This window comes from Nyctereutes procyonoides, unplaced genomic scaffold, assembly GCF_905146905.1.
Source record: "Nyctereutes procyonoides isolate TBG_1078 unplaced genomic scaffold, NYPRO_anot_genome, whole genome shotgun sequence".
NCBI classification, from domain to species: domain Eukaryota; kingdom Metazoa; phylum Chordata; class Mammalia; order Carnivora; family Canidae; genus Nyctereutes; species Nyctereutes procyonoides.
In genome coordinates, this window is record NW_026575030.1 from 12,357,312 (window position 1) to 12,372,587 (window position 15,276).

Sequence of the window (15,276 nt, forward strand, 5' to 3'; positions counted from 1 at the left end):
TCAGTCAGTTAAGCCTCCAGCTCTTGATTTTGGCCCAGGTCATAATGTCAGGGTTGTGAGATCCAGCACTGCATAGGGCTCTGCCTGGGGCATGGAGCCTGCTTAAGGTTGTCTCTCTCCCTCTCCCTCTGTCAGCCACTCCCCTCTCCCCCCATTGCCCAGCCCCCACTTAAAAATTAAAAAAAGGCAAAGAAAAACAAATTTGGAAATAGTCTGTAGATTCATAAGCAGTAGAATTAATGAATAAATTGTGGCATATTTATAAAATGAAATATAATACAGCAGTTAAAAATGAAAGAATCAGCACTACATGTATCCAAACACATAAGTCTGAAAAATATAATATTAAGTAAATTGCAAGGTGCAAAATGAAACAATATGGTATCATTTATATATTGATTAAAGATAGTCAAAGTGATACCATATATTGTTTAGGTATGTAAATATGTGTAGATGTATAAATGTATAAAAACATGATGTATCAGAATGAAAAAAAAGTACTTCTAGATATGGTAGGAGATAAATGGGATTAGACAAGAATGCAAAAGTAACTTAAATTATACTCGTAATTTATAATCTATAAAAACGGCAGGGATGCAACGTTAAACAGCTATTTTATTTCTTCTAAAGAATGTCCAAGTGTTAAAGAACATACAAAGATGGATAATGGTGCATATTTTTCCTACACTCTCTAGTATGATTAAACTACCACATAGGTGTTTTTAAACCCGAAATGCTCAAAGGCCACAAGATGAGTGGCAGCCACTTGGGGCCCTCAGTAGGAAAAGCAGGCCTGATCAGCTTGACTTTGAACACTAGGCCCCTCCTTACTCAGACCCCTGCCACAGGGTCAGTTTTTTGAATCACCTCTGCTTTAATCCGTCGTAGTACACCATCTCCTGGGATGGCCTTTCTTCCACAGGTAAAGCCTATGCTGGAGAAGTCTTCTGGTTGCACAAGAGACTAGTAGCTAACATGATTATTTTCGGTGTGAAGCTTATAGGCAAGCACCGCTCAACCACCCCCCCCCCCAACCCCCAATCAGGTCAGGATCCCAGGGTTTTGGGATTGAGCTCCACCTCCCTGTTCACCAGGGCATCTGCCTGTCTCTCTTCCCCTCCCTTTTCCAGTATCCCCCCACCCCGCTGGTTCTCTCTCTCGAATAAAATCTTCAAAACGAAGAAGAAGAAGAAGGAGAAGAAGAAGAAGAAGCAGCTTACAGACAAGAGAGAGGGTCATTGTAAATTACAAGTGAAAGGCCCCTCAGAATTCTTTATTTTTTTTTCCCTCTAATAAAGTAATGGTCTCGCAAATCCAACAGTCACTCAACTACCTTTTAGTATTCCAATGCCCTGAGTCCAACCCTAACCAAAACCACAAGGTTCACCTCCGGATTCCTGCAGAAGCTCAACCTGCGGTCCCCGTGCAGCTGAGAGCTGAAGACCAAGGCTGTTGTCAGGAACCTACAGCGTGAAATCAGTCGGCCTGGACGCTGCTGCTGGGGGTGGTGGGGAGGGAAGAGGAGGCACCAACATCCTCTGAGGTGATTCTGAGCCTCACTTGATCGTAAGCCTCACATAGGAGAAGTCATTATGGTCCTTCATTTTGTTAAGGTTTGGCAGCTCTCCGACAGCTTCCAATAAAAACAAAATAAATTGATTTATGGTAAAGCAGGAGAGTCCCCAGATGTGAACTAGAAGCCGGAGACAGAACCAGAGTTTCCAACAGGAAGCTTCTAGGAAGAAGCCACAACTCCTCCCCCCACCCCACCCCACCCCCCTTTTTAAGCTGAAATCCCTCCGCAGGAGCGGAAAGAGGGGTGTGCGCGGTGGGGGGTGGAGGGGGCGCTCGGGTCTCCAACCTTAGAAGCCAACCAGACCCCACCCTGGTTCGCATCGTTACCTCCCCTGATTGGTGACCCCCCCCCCCGGGAACCGAAAGCCCTGCAGTGCCCGCCCCAAGCTGCGTGCGGACAGCGGGGAGGGACGCCTGGATGCGGCCGCCCCGCGAGCGCGAGCGGTGGGAGCGGGGGGCGCGGGGCGCGGGGGCGCGGGGGCGCGGCTGCAACGCTGGACCGAAACCCCGGCGCCACCGGTGCCCGTCGGCCTCGCATAGTGGGAACAAACACGGAGGGAGACCTCGCGCATCATTCAAGGATTCAAGTCTTCCCTCTCCTCTCCAAAAAAAAAAAAAAAAAACCCAAAAAAAACGGCCTCTCGTTAGCTCGCTGCCAAGCTGTCCCTGGGAAATTCGCTCCTGCTGATGCGTTGCGTCTTCCAACTCCTTCCAGCGCCCCTCGGGCGGCAGCGTTCCCGAGGCCCCGGTGCAAGCGTGGGTGCCTCTCGGCGGTCCCCCGGGCGGGGGGAGGCAGGGCAGGGGAGGGAGGGCAGGGACGGAGACGGCCCCGGCCCCGGCCCCGGGCAGCGGGGGCGCAGGGCAGCGGCGCGGGGCCTGGAGCCGGGGCGCAGGAGCGCGCGGAGGACCCGCCCAGGCCGCTCTTATAGGCGAGCGCGGGGCGGGCCTGGCCGGGGGCGGTGCCGTGCGCCCCGCTCGCCTATAAGGAGCGGCCGGCCCGGGTGCGGAGTCCAGCGCCGGCGGCCGGGGTGCAGGGGCGTCCGCCCGCTCGCCGCCGGGGTTGCCGCGGGGCTCGGATCTGCACCGGGAAGCGGGGGGCGAGGCGGGCGAGGCGGGCGAGCGCAGCGAGAGGCAGGTGCGCGCCCCAAGCCTCAGCCGCAGCTCCGAGGCAGAGCCCGCCAGGTTTCGGTGACCCGCCTGGACCCGGGATGGAGTGAAGCCGCCAGTGTCTCTCCTGGGGGGGTGGGAGGGGGTCAGGCGGTGCCGAGGACAGAGGGACACACACACACACACACACACACACACACAAGAAGCCGCGGCTGGAGCCTGCAAATTTGGGATTCGATCGGGAGGGACCGCTCACTCGGGGAAATGGATCCTGTACCACGGCTGACCAGCGTTTTCACTTTGCTGCTCTCCGGCTTGTGGCATTTGGGATCCTCGGCGACAAACTGTGAGTACCCGGGGCCGGGGGCCGGGGGCCGGGGGCGGGCGGGCGGGGTGGGGACGCGCAACTGTCCGAGCAGGTTCGACCGTGTCTGCTCCGAGCGGAGGAGAAGGGGGGATGCTGACTGGTGAGCTTCTGCCGCGCAAACCCTCCCAAAAGTTGGCAGAGCTCGGGGGAGCCGGCCCCGCTCAATTTCCTCCCCTTCTCCCGGAATCGCAAAGTTCGGGGAGAAGGGAAGGTTCTCCTCCCTCAGCCTCACGCCTGGCCTGTCTGGTTTCCGCCAGAGCCGTTCCCGAGCAGGGCCCGGCGTCCGGATCGCACGCGCCCAGGGTTGTGCTTCTAGAGCCAGGGATGCTCCCAGCCGCTGCACTCGGTGGCAGAGGCTCATCCCCGAATGCGGCTGCCGGGGGTCTGCGCTATGCCCAGTGCCTCGTAAGGCAGGGCTCTCCGCTCTCCCCTAGGCAGAAGGCTCCAGTTGGGGTATCGTGCAACCAACTGGCACCGGTTTAATAGGATTGGGAGTTTTGGCCTAAGAGTCACGGCCCAGTGTAGTCAAACCACAAGATCAATGGCTGCCCCTGTTACAGGAGGAAGAGCTCTGATGCACACTCCACCCCCAAAATCTTTGTGCCAAAGAACACATAACGAGCATGCACTAAGTGTGCACTCCGTCGTCCAAGCTCTAACCTCAGCAAGTGCAGGGCATTTAATTTAATAGGCAGGAAGGCTGGACACCTGGGGATCCGCCACCTGCACTGTGTATTTAAAGAACCGAGTTCGTCAAAGTTGAATAAATCGCTAGAGCCATCGGAGGTTCAAGCTCAATTGCTCAGCTGCCTCTCTAGGCGGAGAGAGGGAAGTTTTTCCAGCTTGGAAACTCCTAAATGAGAAAGAACGCAATTAAGCCATCTGTGTTGTTTCCAAAGATGGTTTATCAAGGTTCCTTGAGTTTCTAGGCTTAACTCCCCTGTCTGCTACCCACCCACCCACCCAGGAACCTCAGAAATGCTTATCTATATTGGAACTCATAGCATCATTCTTAGAGAAAGATAGGAAGACGACTTAGTACTTGTGGGTCCTCCTCCCTCCCTCCCCACCCTCTTAGGTTCAAGAGGACCTTGAGTGAGAGATACTCAACTCAGAGTTGCACCTCAAGGGAAGACAATTAGACAAATGTTGTTTACTGAAAATGATCCAAAGCAGAGCTAGTGTTTCTGTCTGTGATTGGAAGTTTTGGAGATTCAGAATCTGTAGTTAGTGGTAATGCCTTATCAAGATTTTATCAAAGTTAGTATTCTACTAAAGGAGTGCTGAAGAGGTCATCCTCTCAAAAAGGGAGGGGCCAGAGGGACTTGGTGTAGAAATCATTTCAGAGAATAGGTAGGAAAAGGTTACAATCTGATGTTTCTCTTCTCCTCCTCCTCCTCCTCCTTCTCCCTCCCTCCCTCCCTCCTCCCCTCCTCCTCCTTCTTCTTTTAAGTGAAATTGTTCCCATGGTGCTTTAGAAAAACATCTAAGTGGTTTAGTTAGAGGAAGTTAGGCATGGTGCTGAGCTAGCCTCTCTACCTCCTAAAACACTAGAGGTCAGTATTGTCCTAATGATGCAAAGGTACAGCAGCAAAAGAGCTGTTTTTCCTTTAGCGCATTTACCTATCTGGAAATAGTGAATATTTTGAAGATCCACAAAGGTGGGGAGAGGAGTAAGGGTAAAATAGATAGAACATACTCTATAGGAATATGGTTGGGGCTTCCTGATGTAGCACCTTTTCTTAAGAGTAAGGGAAAAAATAAATTGTAGAATGCCCATTTCTGTAAATTAATTGAATTATGGTTAATATGTTGTAATAATGCTCATAAAACCCAAATGGCGTGGATTTAAGGCTCATGCTTATCATTACTGATGCAGCAATAAAGCTAATTTTCAACATTTAAAATGGAACTTTGTGATAATGAGCTTTAGTATTTCATCAGTGACAGTTTAATTTCCCCAGTTTCCAATCAACATTTCAATTGAATGCACGCTCCTTGCTAGATATTTGGGGGTCCATGTTCTTAAAGAATAATGATAATTTTTTTATTATGCTGAACAAAATGTGTTAATACAATAGCATGACAGCAGAAAAGTACTTCTCAACTCAGTTTATCTTGGTGGTCTTTAGAACCTGTGATGCAGAACTACTAAGGAAAAAAAAAATAATATTGCGCAGTTCTTCCAGACTTCAACTGTCCACATACTTTATCCATTAAATTTAGGGATCTGGTTTACTATTTATATACAATCCATTAACATTTATATGTACGTATTGGGGAAGGTAAATCTCTTTTCAAATAGTCAATTTGTGGAAGTTTATAGATTATTTGATAATTTTTTTCAAGATTTTTATTTTTTAGAAATAACATTTTATGTCATTTGTGAAAGTAGCCCTATAAATGGGTTATTTGCCTGAGACGCTCCATGGTATCAAAGTATGCTTCTGAACTTTGTTCAAATAAAAACAACTTTTAATTGATCGTATTATTCCAATAATAATATTTTACTATTACATTGTTGCATGTGGAATGTATGTGTGTGTGTGTGTTTAGTTTTCTCATAATCTGACCAAAACTCGGGCATTTGTCTGCAAGAGAGAAATGAATGCTTACCCGATTATAGATTTTATAAGTTTCTAATTAAACAAAATTAAAGTCAGGTTAGAAGGCCAGCTACAGAATAGCTATTATGAATCTGTGCAGAGACCATAATTACCAACCAGTAATAAAAAGTCTGGAAATTCCCCCATTCCAGATTTTCAGGATATTAACTAGCTACAACATTTCCTTTGGGTTTACCCTCAGGGAATTAGTTAATTTTGAATGTAGCTCTGATAGGCCAGTGTTAAATGAAAAACCATTTTACATATGATATCAACTCCGTTGACACAAGAAGAAACAACGTGGCTTGAGAGCTGGTTCAAGTGAAACTGAGAGTTTGAAATGCTGACCGGTTTTAGCCCTAGTTATGCCACAGCTGACATGTCAAATGCCCGTACAGTTATGGAACTTTGCTGTGCTCGCAGGCTTGGGTATAAAGCAGCAATTGAGATATGTATCTTCTCCCAAACAGAATAGCAGCTCAGTATTTGACTGAGGAGATTCTTCAAATATTAAGTGTGTTGGAAGACTGTGATAATGGAAGAAATTGCATTCAGGAGATCAGAGCAATGCATGGGGTACTTACAGGGTCACTCTTTATTTTGGCCAATATTCAGATGCTATGTGGTTATGACAGCCTTAATTTTGACCCAGCAAGTCACTTTGAATGATCTCCAAGCATCTTAACTGTTTGGTGGTGCATGTCAGGTTCACAGAGATAACAGCCTTGAGAAAGAAAGAAAAAACTCTTTATTCTGTGACGATGCCTTTCAGCACAGACAGAACTTCATCTAAAATATACGAGGATGTCCATCATATTCATAAACACCGTTAAATAAAGAGATGCAGTATACCCGGAGTTATCTGAAGCTTAGGCACAAACCCAATCAATAGGTAATATTATAAATAAACAAAGATCAGGCTGATTTTTTTTTTTTTCAGCAGGAAAGTGCGGTATGCTTTTGTGGCATTTACCATCAGCAGAAGTGAAGGAAGCACTATAATGCTCATTTGAAAGAGTCCTAAAGGTTTTCCCATGGTTGAACAGGCTCATCTTTGACAATCCATGTGAACTCTCTTTCACTTCGATCCCTCATAGCCCTCATCTCCAGACCAGATTGGTATTTCCACAGTCGGAACAGGTAAATGAAAAACTAGAACAGTGTCCACACTAGGGTACAGAATTGTGAGAAAATTAGTTTCCATTAGAATAACCTCACCCCAGCCCCTATTCTCATTCAAATGAATAGCTGTATTCTAACTTGAACTTTTCTTTTTTTTCCCCCTGCTCTTCCCAGTAGCCTCTCCTTTCTTTTATTTGACCTAGTTTGCCTTACCTACATCACTTTACTTTTCTGTGCCCATTTGTTACGAAACAAAATAATGTTACATCATTTGAAATTTTCCTAAAAGCTTTAGTTGGTGATCCAGAGCTCTTTAGTTTGTATGCCAGAACTCTGCTGAAATATGGCTTGTTTGCACAAAGCTAATTATCCTTGTTAGTTAGGAAGGTGGGGAGAAAGTCTAGTTACCACAAAGATCATAATACAGTAGTCATTCACTCAACGGAATTTTGTTTGGAAGATTCAGTGTACTCATTTGGAGCCAATAATGACATTTTTAATACATAAGGGAAGCTGTCTTCATTCATCAAAACTCTGACACTTTCCGGAAAGTATCCTCGTAGAGGTTATCGACTTATCTTAATGATCATGGTGTGTTAATTGAAGGAGTTGGATCAAATAGTTATTCAAGGCCCTATCTAGTCCTAATGTAGTTTTGCCTTTCCTGATGTTGCCTACTGGTCATTCCATTTGGATACTTCTGGGATGGTCGTATTCTAAATTGTTAAGCAATTATATTTAGAATAGCAACATAATTGGTTTGAATTCCTACTAACTGCTGTGCTCTTTGTATCTCTCACTTCATATACCATGTCTGCATAATTTGGCAAGGCAGTACAGCTAGGTAGACTTTATTAAATTCAGTTTACAGATGAGTAAATTTAAGGTTAACAGGAGTTAATAATTTCCCAGGATCATAAAGCTATGCAATGGAAAAAAAAAATCAGGATCTGGGCCTCTACCTATGTCCAAAGATCAGACTTTGCAAGATATGAAATCAATTCCCATGCATGCAACTGGGGGCTTTTTGAGCCTGCAAGTTGTCTTAGGATCCCTAAAGTTAGTCTCTATACCTCTATCCATATCAAAGGGCAGGGAGGTAGCAGTTTCCACCAGAGCCAACTCCTGAGTTAACCCTTACAAAAAAAAAAAAAAAAGAAGAAGAAGAAGAAGAAGAAAAGAAAGAAAGAAAGAAAGAAAGAAAGAAAGAAAGAAAGAAAGAAAAGATAGATTTGATGTAAGATGTCTGACATCACTATGGTCAAAGATAAGGGGCCTCACATTGAGATGAGCGCCCAGACACTTTAGTTTTCTTTTACAAGTTTCAGTAAAATACTGGATTATGGAAGACCATAGCCTTGATGAGGACTTGTGACCACACACACACACACAGACACACACACACACACACTACAGAAGCTACCTCTGTTGGCATCATGTCTTCTAAGTCTCTAGATGTTAGACCAAATGTATTAATTAAATAGCAGGTATGAGCCCCATCTCCCTGTACAGGTCTATTTCTGATCTGGCCCTGCCTAATGCTCTAAATTGCATCTCCACCATTCCTGCCCTGTCCCCTAATTTCCAATATAGGGAACTCCACATTCTACAAGCAAGCCATACTATCCTGCATCCCACTTGCATTTTTTTGTATATTCTTTCTGCATGGTCTAGTTATCCTTTTCCATTTTTTACCTGCTCTCACTTTCTCCAGTTACAGAGGTATGTGCATGAGCACACGCGCGCGCATGCGCACACACACGTGTGCATTTCCCGCACTAGGCTAAGTGCCTCTGCATGACTTACGGTATTTCCATAGCACTTTCTTATAATCCTTTTCTCCCCAAGTAGATGCAAAGCTCCCTGATTATCATATTTCATTTCAGTGTCTATATTCAATACCTAAAACATTGAATGAATGAATGGATGAATCAGTGAATGGTTTCCAACTAAGAATTTCCATTTCTAAACAACAAAAAATATTTTTTATGGCCCTGTTGTAGACTTTTTAATTATATTTGATTTATTTTTTAATAGAAAATATTACTTATTATTGTCTTAGAAATGCTAAGAAGATCTGACCTCAGTACTACGTTTGATCTCATTTTATTAAATTGCTTTTGCAATTTTAACAATCACTTCCTATGTAGCTGAAAATACACAAATATATAGCTATGAAAATCTTTCTTCATAGCCCAGAGTTCAGTATAAAAAGGAAAAGTTTGAATGCTGTTTAATATGGCTTTAATAGTAAATTACTGGAAAGACTGTATTTTATTGCAAACCGATAACCTGACCCCAATGACACCATCCTGAACCTCTGGTACTCTCTCTCTAAGCTGTGGTTGGAAGTTTTATATATCAATAGTTTGTGCGTGTTATCCATTTGAAAAACTTATTGAAGAAATGTGTCCCAAATGAAGGCTCTCTTTCCTAAACTCCAGTTTTTCTAGAAACAGGAGAAATAAAGATAGATAAGAAGAGATCATGGACTATCCATGATCTCAAGAACTTTAAACACGGATAGCCAGAAAAATAAATCTTTAATCACGTCAAAGTGATAAATGCTGTAACAAAGAAAAGCGCAAGGTGTAATGTGAGGCACAAAATGAGCACCTCAAACTGGCTGGGGTGTCACTGCAGGCTCTCCAAGGGAAGCAAGATGGAAGGCAAGTCTTGAACAAAGTCACACTTCACTCACTGGAGGAATGGGGGGAGACTATCACAGGTTTTTTTGTGAAGGCTTGAGAGTGAGGAGTGTTGTAGTGACTACTTTTGGGAGGGGCTAGGAAGCAGAAGTTTAGAAAAAGAAATGAGGGAAATTGGTAAGGAGGGGGTGTCTTATTTATACTGTTCAAGCTATGAAGTTTCATTGAAGAATTTTGTGTATATAATTAGATAATACAGAATAAGATACTTGTTTTTTTTATTTTTTTTTTTTATTTATTTATGGTAGTCACAGAGAGAGAGAGAGAGAGGCGCAGAGACATAGGCAGAGGGAGAAGCAGGCTCCATGCACCGGGAGCCCGATGTGGGATTCGATCCTGGGTCTCCAGGATCGCGCCCTGGGCCAAAGGCAGGCGCCAAACTGCTGCGCCACCCAGGGATCCCAAATAAGAGCCTGAAGAAGGAAGTTTCAGAATCTGCAAAGGTCACAAAGAACCAGAAGGAAAATAATGGCCAGGAACATTGAAAACGTAGGGATATATGAACTAGTAAACTCATAGAAGGCACAGATTTGTGGTTAAAATGTATTCTATAGCTGCTACCATTGTTTTTGACAAATGAGAGCTATAGATGCTAGAAAAGGTGCTCTGTTCTCTGAAATGAAGTTCTTCTCTGGGAATACCAAACGACCATATTCTCAGAGCAGTATATTTCATATTTGCATGACACTATATAGCATACGCTGTCTGTATCCATCATTCTGATGCATCTTCTAGTCTGTAAATTATACCGATTTTTGTCAGCAGAGTGAGAACTAGTCATTAAGAAATGTGTAATTAAACCTCAGTGCTTCTGTTCTGGATCCCCTTCTGGCGGGGGGCAGGGGGGGGGTGGTAAGCCAGGGATCATTTCTACTATCAGTGGTTGGTCTTTGGAAAGAGAAACAAGGGGCAGTTGGGTGTGCCACGTTGATTTGCTATCATTGGTAATTGATTTGCTGGCATATATTCCATGTCTCTACATTTCTAATTGCTTTTGTGCATATTCTTGGGGGTTGATTAATGCCATCTGTTCACTGGATCAGCTGAATTGATTGAGTTTTAAAGGATGACAACAGTAATGTTGAAGTTAGGGGGAAAAATGAAAGGGAAATGCCAAAACACACTCATGATGTATATTATTTTTAACTATCCACCTTTGGAAGCAGAAATATCCCTTTGAAGACAGTCCAAGGCAAATAGCAGTTTAACGAAATTCGCCTAACAGACAGATGCTTGTAGGTGTTAGTCTAGGCTAGGCCACTGTTTGCTGAATATACATGTTCAATTCTCCCCCTCTCCACCCCCTGCCCTGTCCTCTCTCCCTCCCTGTGACTTTCTGTCCCTCTCTTTCCCACTTCTCTCTCTGTCACGTGGCCGTGTATTTTTGGTATTGCCATTGGCTCTTCCCTGAGCTCATGATTGTGTTCAGATGTGAGAGGAGGGGAAGAAAAAAAAAGTCTGTTGGATTCTAGTGTTTCCTTGTTATAAAGTATGTGGGCACAGTCACCAAATGTGAAACCTCCCATCGAGGCCTATTCTAAGGGTAGGCCTGACAGGGATCTGCCACCCACAGGACACTTGGGAAAGCCCACTTGATTCCAACACCCCCTATCCATCTGTCCCCAAACAGCTCTTCTGCCAACTTCATCAGTGCCATGAATCTGTAAATATGGGGGAAAGCATGGAGATAAACCTGGACACAAAGCCCCACTGGGAGAGAGAATACAGGGATGTATAGGCATGTGGAAGTATTCTTGACTGAGAAGAACAGACCTTTTCCAGAAAAAAAAAAAAAAAGTTAATGGAAGAGATAGTGCTGGGTATCTGAAGGAAAAGAAGAGAATATTTTCAATGGGGGAAGGGCAAAGAATAGGGATGTTCAAGGTGTCTAAGACAAGTGTTGCCAACTTCTTGATTTCACCCAGGACCCTCCATATTCCAAGCAGGTGGGCAATAAGTTGATGAAGAAGAGCCAAAAGGGCATCTGTCACACAGTTGTGAGATTTCATTCTCACTCAGCAAACATTCCCTATGGGTACTAACATGGACCTTGTAAACCTAGTATGAGGAGAACATGAATTACTCTGTATACATAAAATACATATGATGTAGGAATTAAGAGTTAAGCCTATTACTATAATTGCTATGAACCTCACCATGAATTCTCTCAAAATCAGTTATGATACAAGTTAGGGCAAAGACATTTCCATTCTCAAGCAAAAGGAGAACCCACTCTCCCTTCAACTGGGTGAGCAGACAGCTGAGTGATTGCCATGACAAACAGAAATTTGTTCTCATTTTAACTCCAATTTCAGGGGGACTGTGGGCAGAATCAGTCTCTACCTGACAGAAATATGATTGTCTGCATACCTCACTTGATTCCTGAGCTCTGTGAGAGTATGACCCCCGCTTCTGGGCTGTGGACCCACTCGCTGTAAAGCTCACAAAGGGAGCCTCATAAGTGGAACAGTGGTGGTAATCTAGAAGAATAAGCTCCAGAAAAGTGAGCAGACCCTTGCAGATAACATCAGCATTCTGGGGGCAGCATCCTTGGTCAGACCTTGAGAAAATCCAGAGAACCTGGGCAGGAGTATGTGTGCAGTGTTCCCTGTGTCCAAAGCCCTCCATTTGCAGGAGGCTCAGGCAAGAGTTTGGGAGAAGGTTTCTCTTTTGCACCGCTGACCCTATGTTGTGTAGATAAATAATAGACATGCTCTCATTAATGTCGAGTTAAAAATCAGGTGCTTGTACAATGATTAGTGTATTATAAGTGTCTTGTCCATTTGCAAGTGAATCATTCATTCATTCACTGCTTCAAAAATATTTGTGAAATGCCTGCTGTGCATTCATGTCTGTGTGCATTCCTGAAGACTTTTGTTCAGTGACTATCCATTGTTGGGGGATTCGGGATCCCTGTCCACATAGCCCCAGGAACAACAATAAAGCAGAACAGTATCTCTTCAAAACATTGCCAAGGCACCATGGCCCCTCCGCTCTGTTCTTGATCAATTTCTTAAGCCGCCTTTCCTGTTTCAAGATCGTTTTTCTCTGCTTCCTTGTCTTCAGTGTTTCTTTACCTTTGCGTCAACTTGCCTGCTTCCTAATGCTCCCTCCTTTTCTTTCCCCTTGTTCCATCCCTCTCTTCAAGTTCTTCTACCTTTTCCTCTTTCTCAGTTCCTTCTCTAGCTCTGTCTCTCTTCCTTCACTTGGCCTGCCTCAATCAACATTTCATAAGTGACTTGGTTTTGTGTGTTATGGCCAATGCTAATACTTTTCTTTTTTAAGAGATTTTATTTATTTGAGGGGCTGGGTGGAGAGAGCACTCCTGCTTGCACAGGAGCAGGAGAAGGGGAAGGAGCAATGGGAGAGGGAGAAGTGACTCTCCCCTGAGCAGGGAGTGCAACTCCAGGCTCATTCCCAGGACCCTGAGATCATGACCTGAGCCAAAGGCAGATCTTAACCAACTGAGCCACCCAGGCACCTCCTGAAATTAACCCTTTTCAAACATTTTTATTGAAATGCCTCTCACCAGGGGAAAAAAAAAAAGAAAGTTCAGGAAAGCCCAGAGGATTCTCAATTCTCCCTCAAGTAGCTACTGAAGCATGTAATTTCTTGAATTTTTGTCTTAAGCTCTCAGGCAAATTTACATTCTGCTCTGCATTATAGCCATGTTTATATTACGATAAGAAAAAAGCTTCCCAGGATCTCCAATTAAAAATTGATGAGCAAAGTTCATTCACTTAACCCATGGCAGAGGGCCACATAGGCCTGGAGGTGCAGGTCTGAGCTTTTTGGCTCTGTCTCCCTGCCTATGCCTTCTAGGGTTCCTGTGTGAAGGAGAACAACTTCCCTGTTCTCCTCTCACCTTGGAACAACAGCTGCTTCATTTGCCATCAACTGTGACTGCTCTGTGAGCTGCACATTACAGTTAATCAATAATGGGAGGTGAGGGTTGCTTATCAATTCGCAGGAGGGAAGGAAACCCACAAGCCTGCGAAGTGACTAGAAATGTCACTGTTTGCAGGGGCTGTGGGCAAGAAGTGCGCGCAGCCCCCTCCAGGTCCGTGCTGCACCCCACTGCAGTCCCCGGGCTATGTGTGGCCACATGTATGAGGTTTACCTTCGAGTGAATGAGCTCTGCCGGGTGACAGGATTGGGGTCAACAGGGCAGATTCTTTCTGATTGGAGACGGGCTGAGCTCACCAGGATATTGAAAGAGAGATTAATGCCTCTCATTCTACAACAATCAGGAGCCTTTTGACACAATCAAAAGAAATGAATCCAGCAGATTAGAATGTTGGAACACTGGAGATTAGAGATAAAGTTAAGTAATGTGTTTCTTCATTGTCAGGGCTTCCAAACCTCCACCTGGTGCCAGGGGTGGTACCTGATAAGGTCTCAGTCTATTCCTAACCACAACCATCCTCCTCTCCATTGGCGACTGAGGATGTACTGGCTTGGATGGTCAGGTTATTTACCCAATATCAGAGTGAGGAGGTAATCACACTGGCATTATAGTCCATGTTTTGCTGGCTGCAAAGTCTGTCCTCGCTTTCCCTCTGCTTGCTGTTTCCTTGAACCCACAGCTAAGGCCGAGCCATCCTTGAACTCAAGCTGATGTTTAACCTTGCAGGCCACCCCTTCTCTCTGATCCAGGGTGACAAAACCCTTGTCTGGCTAGACCTACCAATTCCTCCCAGTCCGGAGGTAATCTTTTCCTAACTTCTCAGTCCTTTCCCCCACATCTAGAAGTCTCTGTGGCATATAGCTCAAGCTATATGTAAAAGTTGACTGTGTTACTCCTTAAAGCTTGCACCATCAAATCCCTGTGGCCAGGCTCCACTATCACTAACAGCCTTGTGGATTCCATGATCAATGCCCACTGTCAGTGTGTCTGCTCCTATTTCAAGCTCCTTTGGGATCTTCCTCTGTAAGTGCAGTATTCTTTTTTTTCTCATCTGCATCATACTGCACTGCTTCTAGAATTTTCTAGATGTGTGTTCTTTTTTTTTTTTAAGTTTGTGGTAATAAGAAAAACCCTATTTGCAATACTTAGTCACAGGTTCAAATAAAACAAAGATTGGATGGCCTTCAGATCTGTTCTGCATCTTTGAGCTACTCTCTTTGAGAGTTCGTCCCCCACATGGCCCCAAACCTCCTTTCATCCAGTGGGTATAGATGGGAGGGCGAGTTTAACAAGTGTGTACCACATACCATTATTCTTTGCCATGAACTAGATGAGGTGATGAGCATCTGCCCTGCTGTCCTTGCGGTGTTTACCTGATAGAAGAGGACCAGCCCATGTGTGAACTTATGTTTATCACATGCTGTGTGGAAAGCCAGGCCACGCAATGTTTTGCTTTCTTCCTCAGCTCTGCTGTGCTTGTCCTTGCGATCTGGGCTATTGCTAGGCTCAGCTGTAAGCTATGTCTTCGTGTGTCTCCTTTGTCCTCTTTTTCAGATATTTTCTTGTCTCAGTGGACCTTCTTGCTAGGGTTTAGAGAGGCTAAGTAACTTGGTTGTTGGCTGGCACCCTGACAAGAGACTCTTGCCTTTCTTTCTCTAGCAATGGCTGTCCAGAAAGGAAACAGAGAATCTCAAAGGAACTCACGTGGAGGCAATTCACAGATGCTGTGTTCTAGCTCTCAGAAAGAATCAGTGTTTCAAAGAATAAGGCCTTAAATATTAAAATGTATTTCAGGAGCAGAAATTTTTTGCTTCCCAAATGAACTCTTACATTGAATTTCTGTATGCGAAAGAAATGATTGCTGTTTTGGAGAAATGGGACGCT

At 44.6% G+C, this 15,276-nt stretch overlaps 1 protein-coding gene across 1 annotated transcript in view; it reads left to right on the top strand.

The window, feature by feature from the left end:
• Window positions 1-2,856: 2,856 nt before the first annotated feature.
• Window positions 2,857-15,276, top strand: part of CNTNAP5 (contactin associated protein family member 5) — a 798,328-nt gene continuing 785,908 nt past the window's right edge. The window contains exon 1 of the mRNA XM_055316368.1: window positions 2,857-3,028. Coding sequence (XP_055172343.1) covers window positions 2,947-3,028 — 82 coding nt within the window. The 5' untranslated portion in view covers window positions 2,857-2,946. The remainder of the gene's footprint in view (window positions 3,029-15,276) is intronic.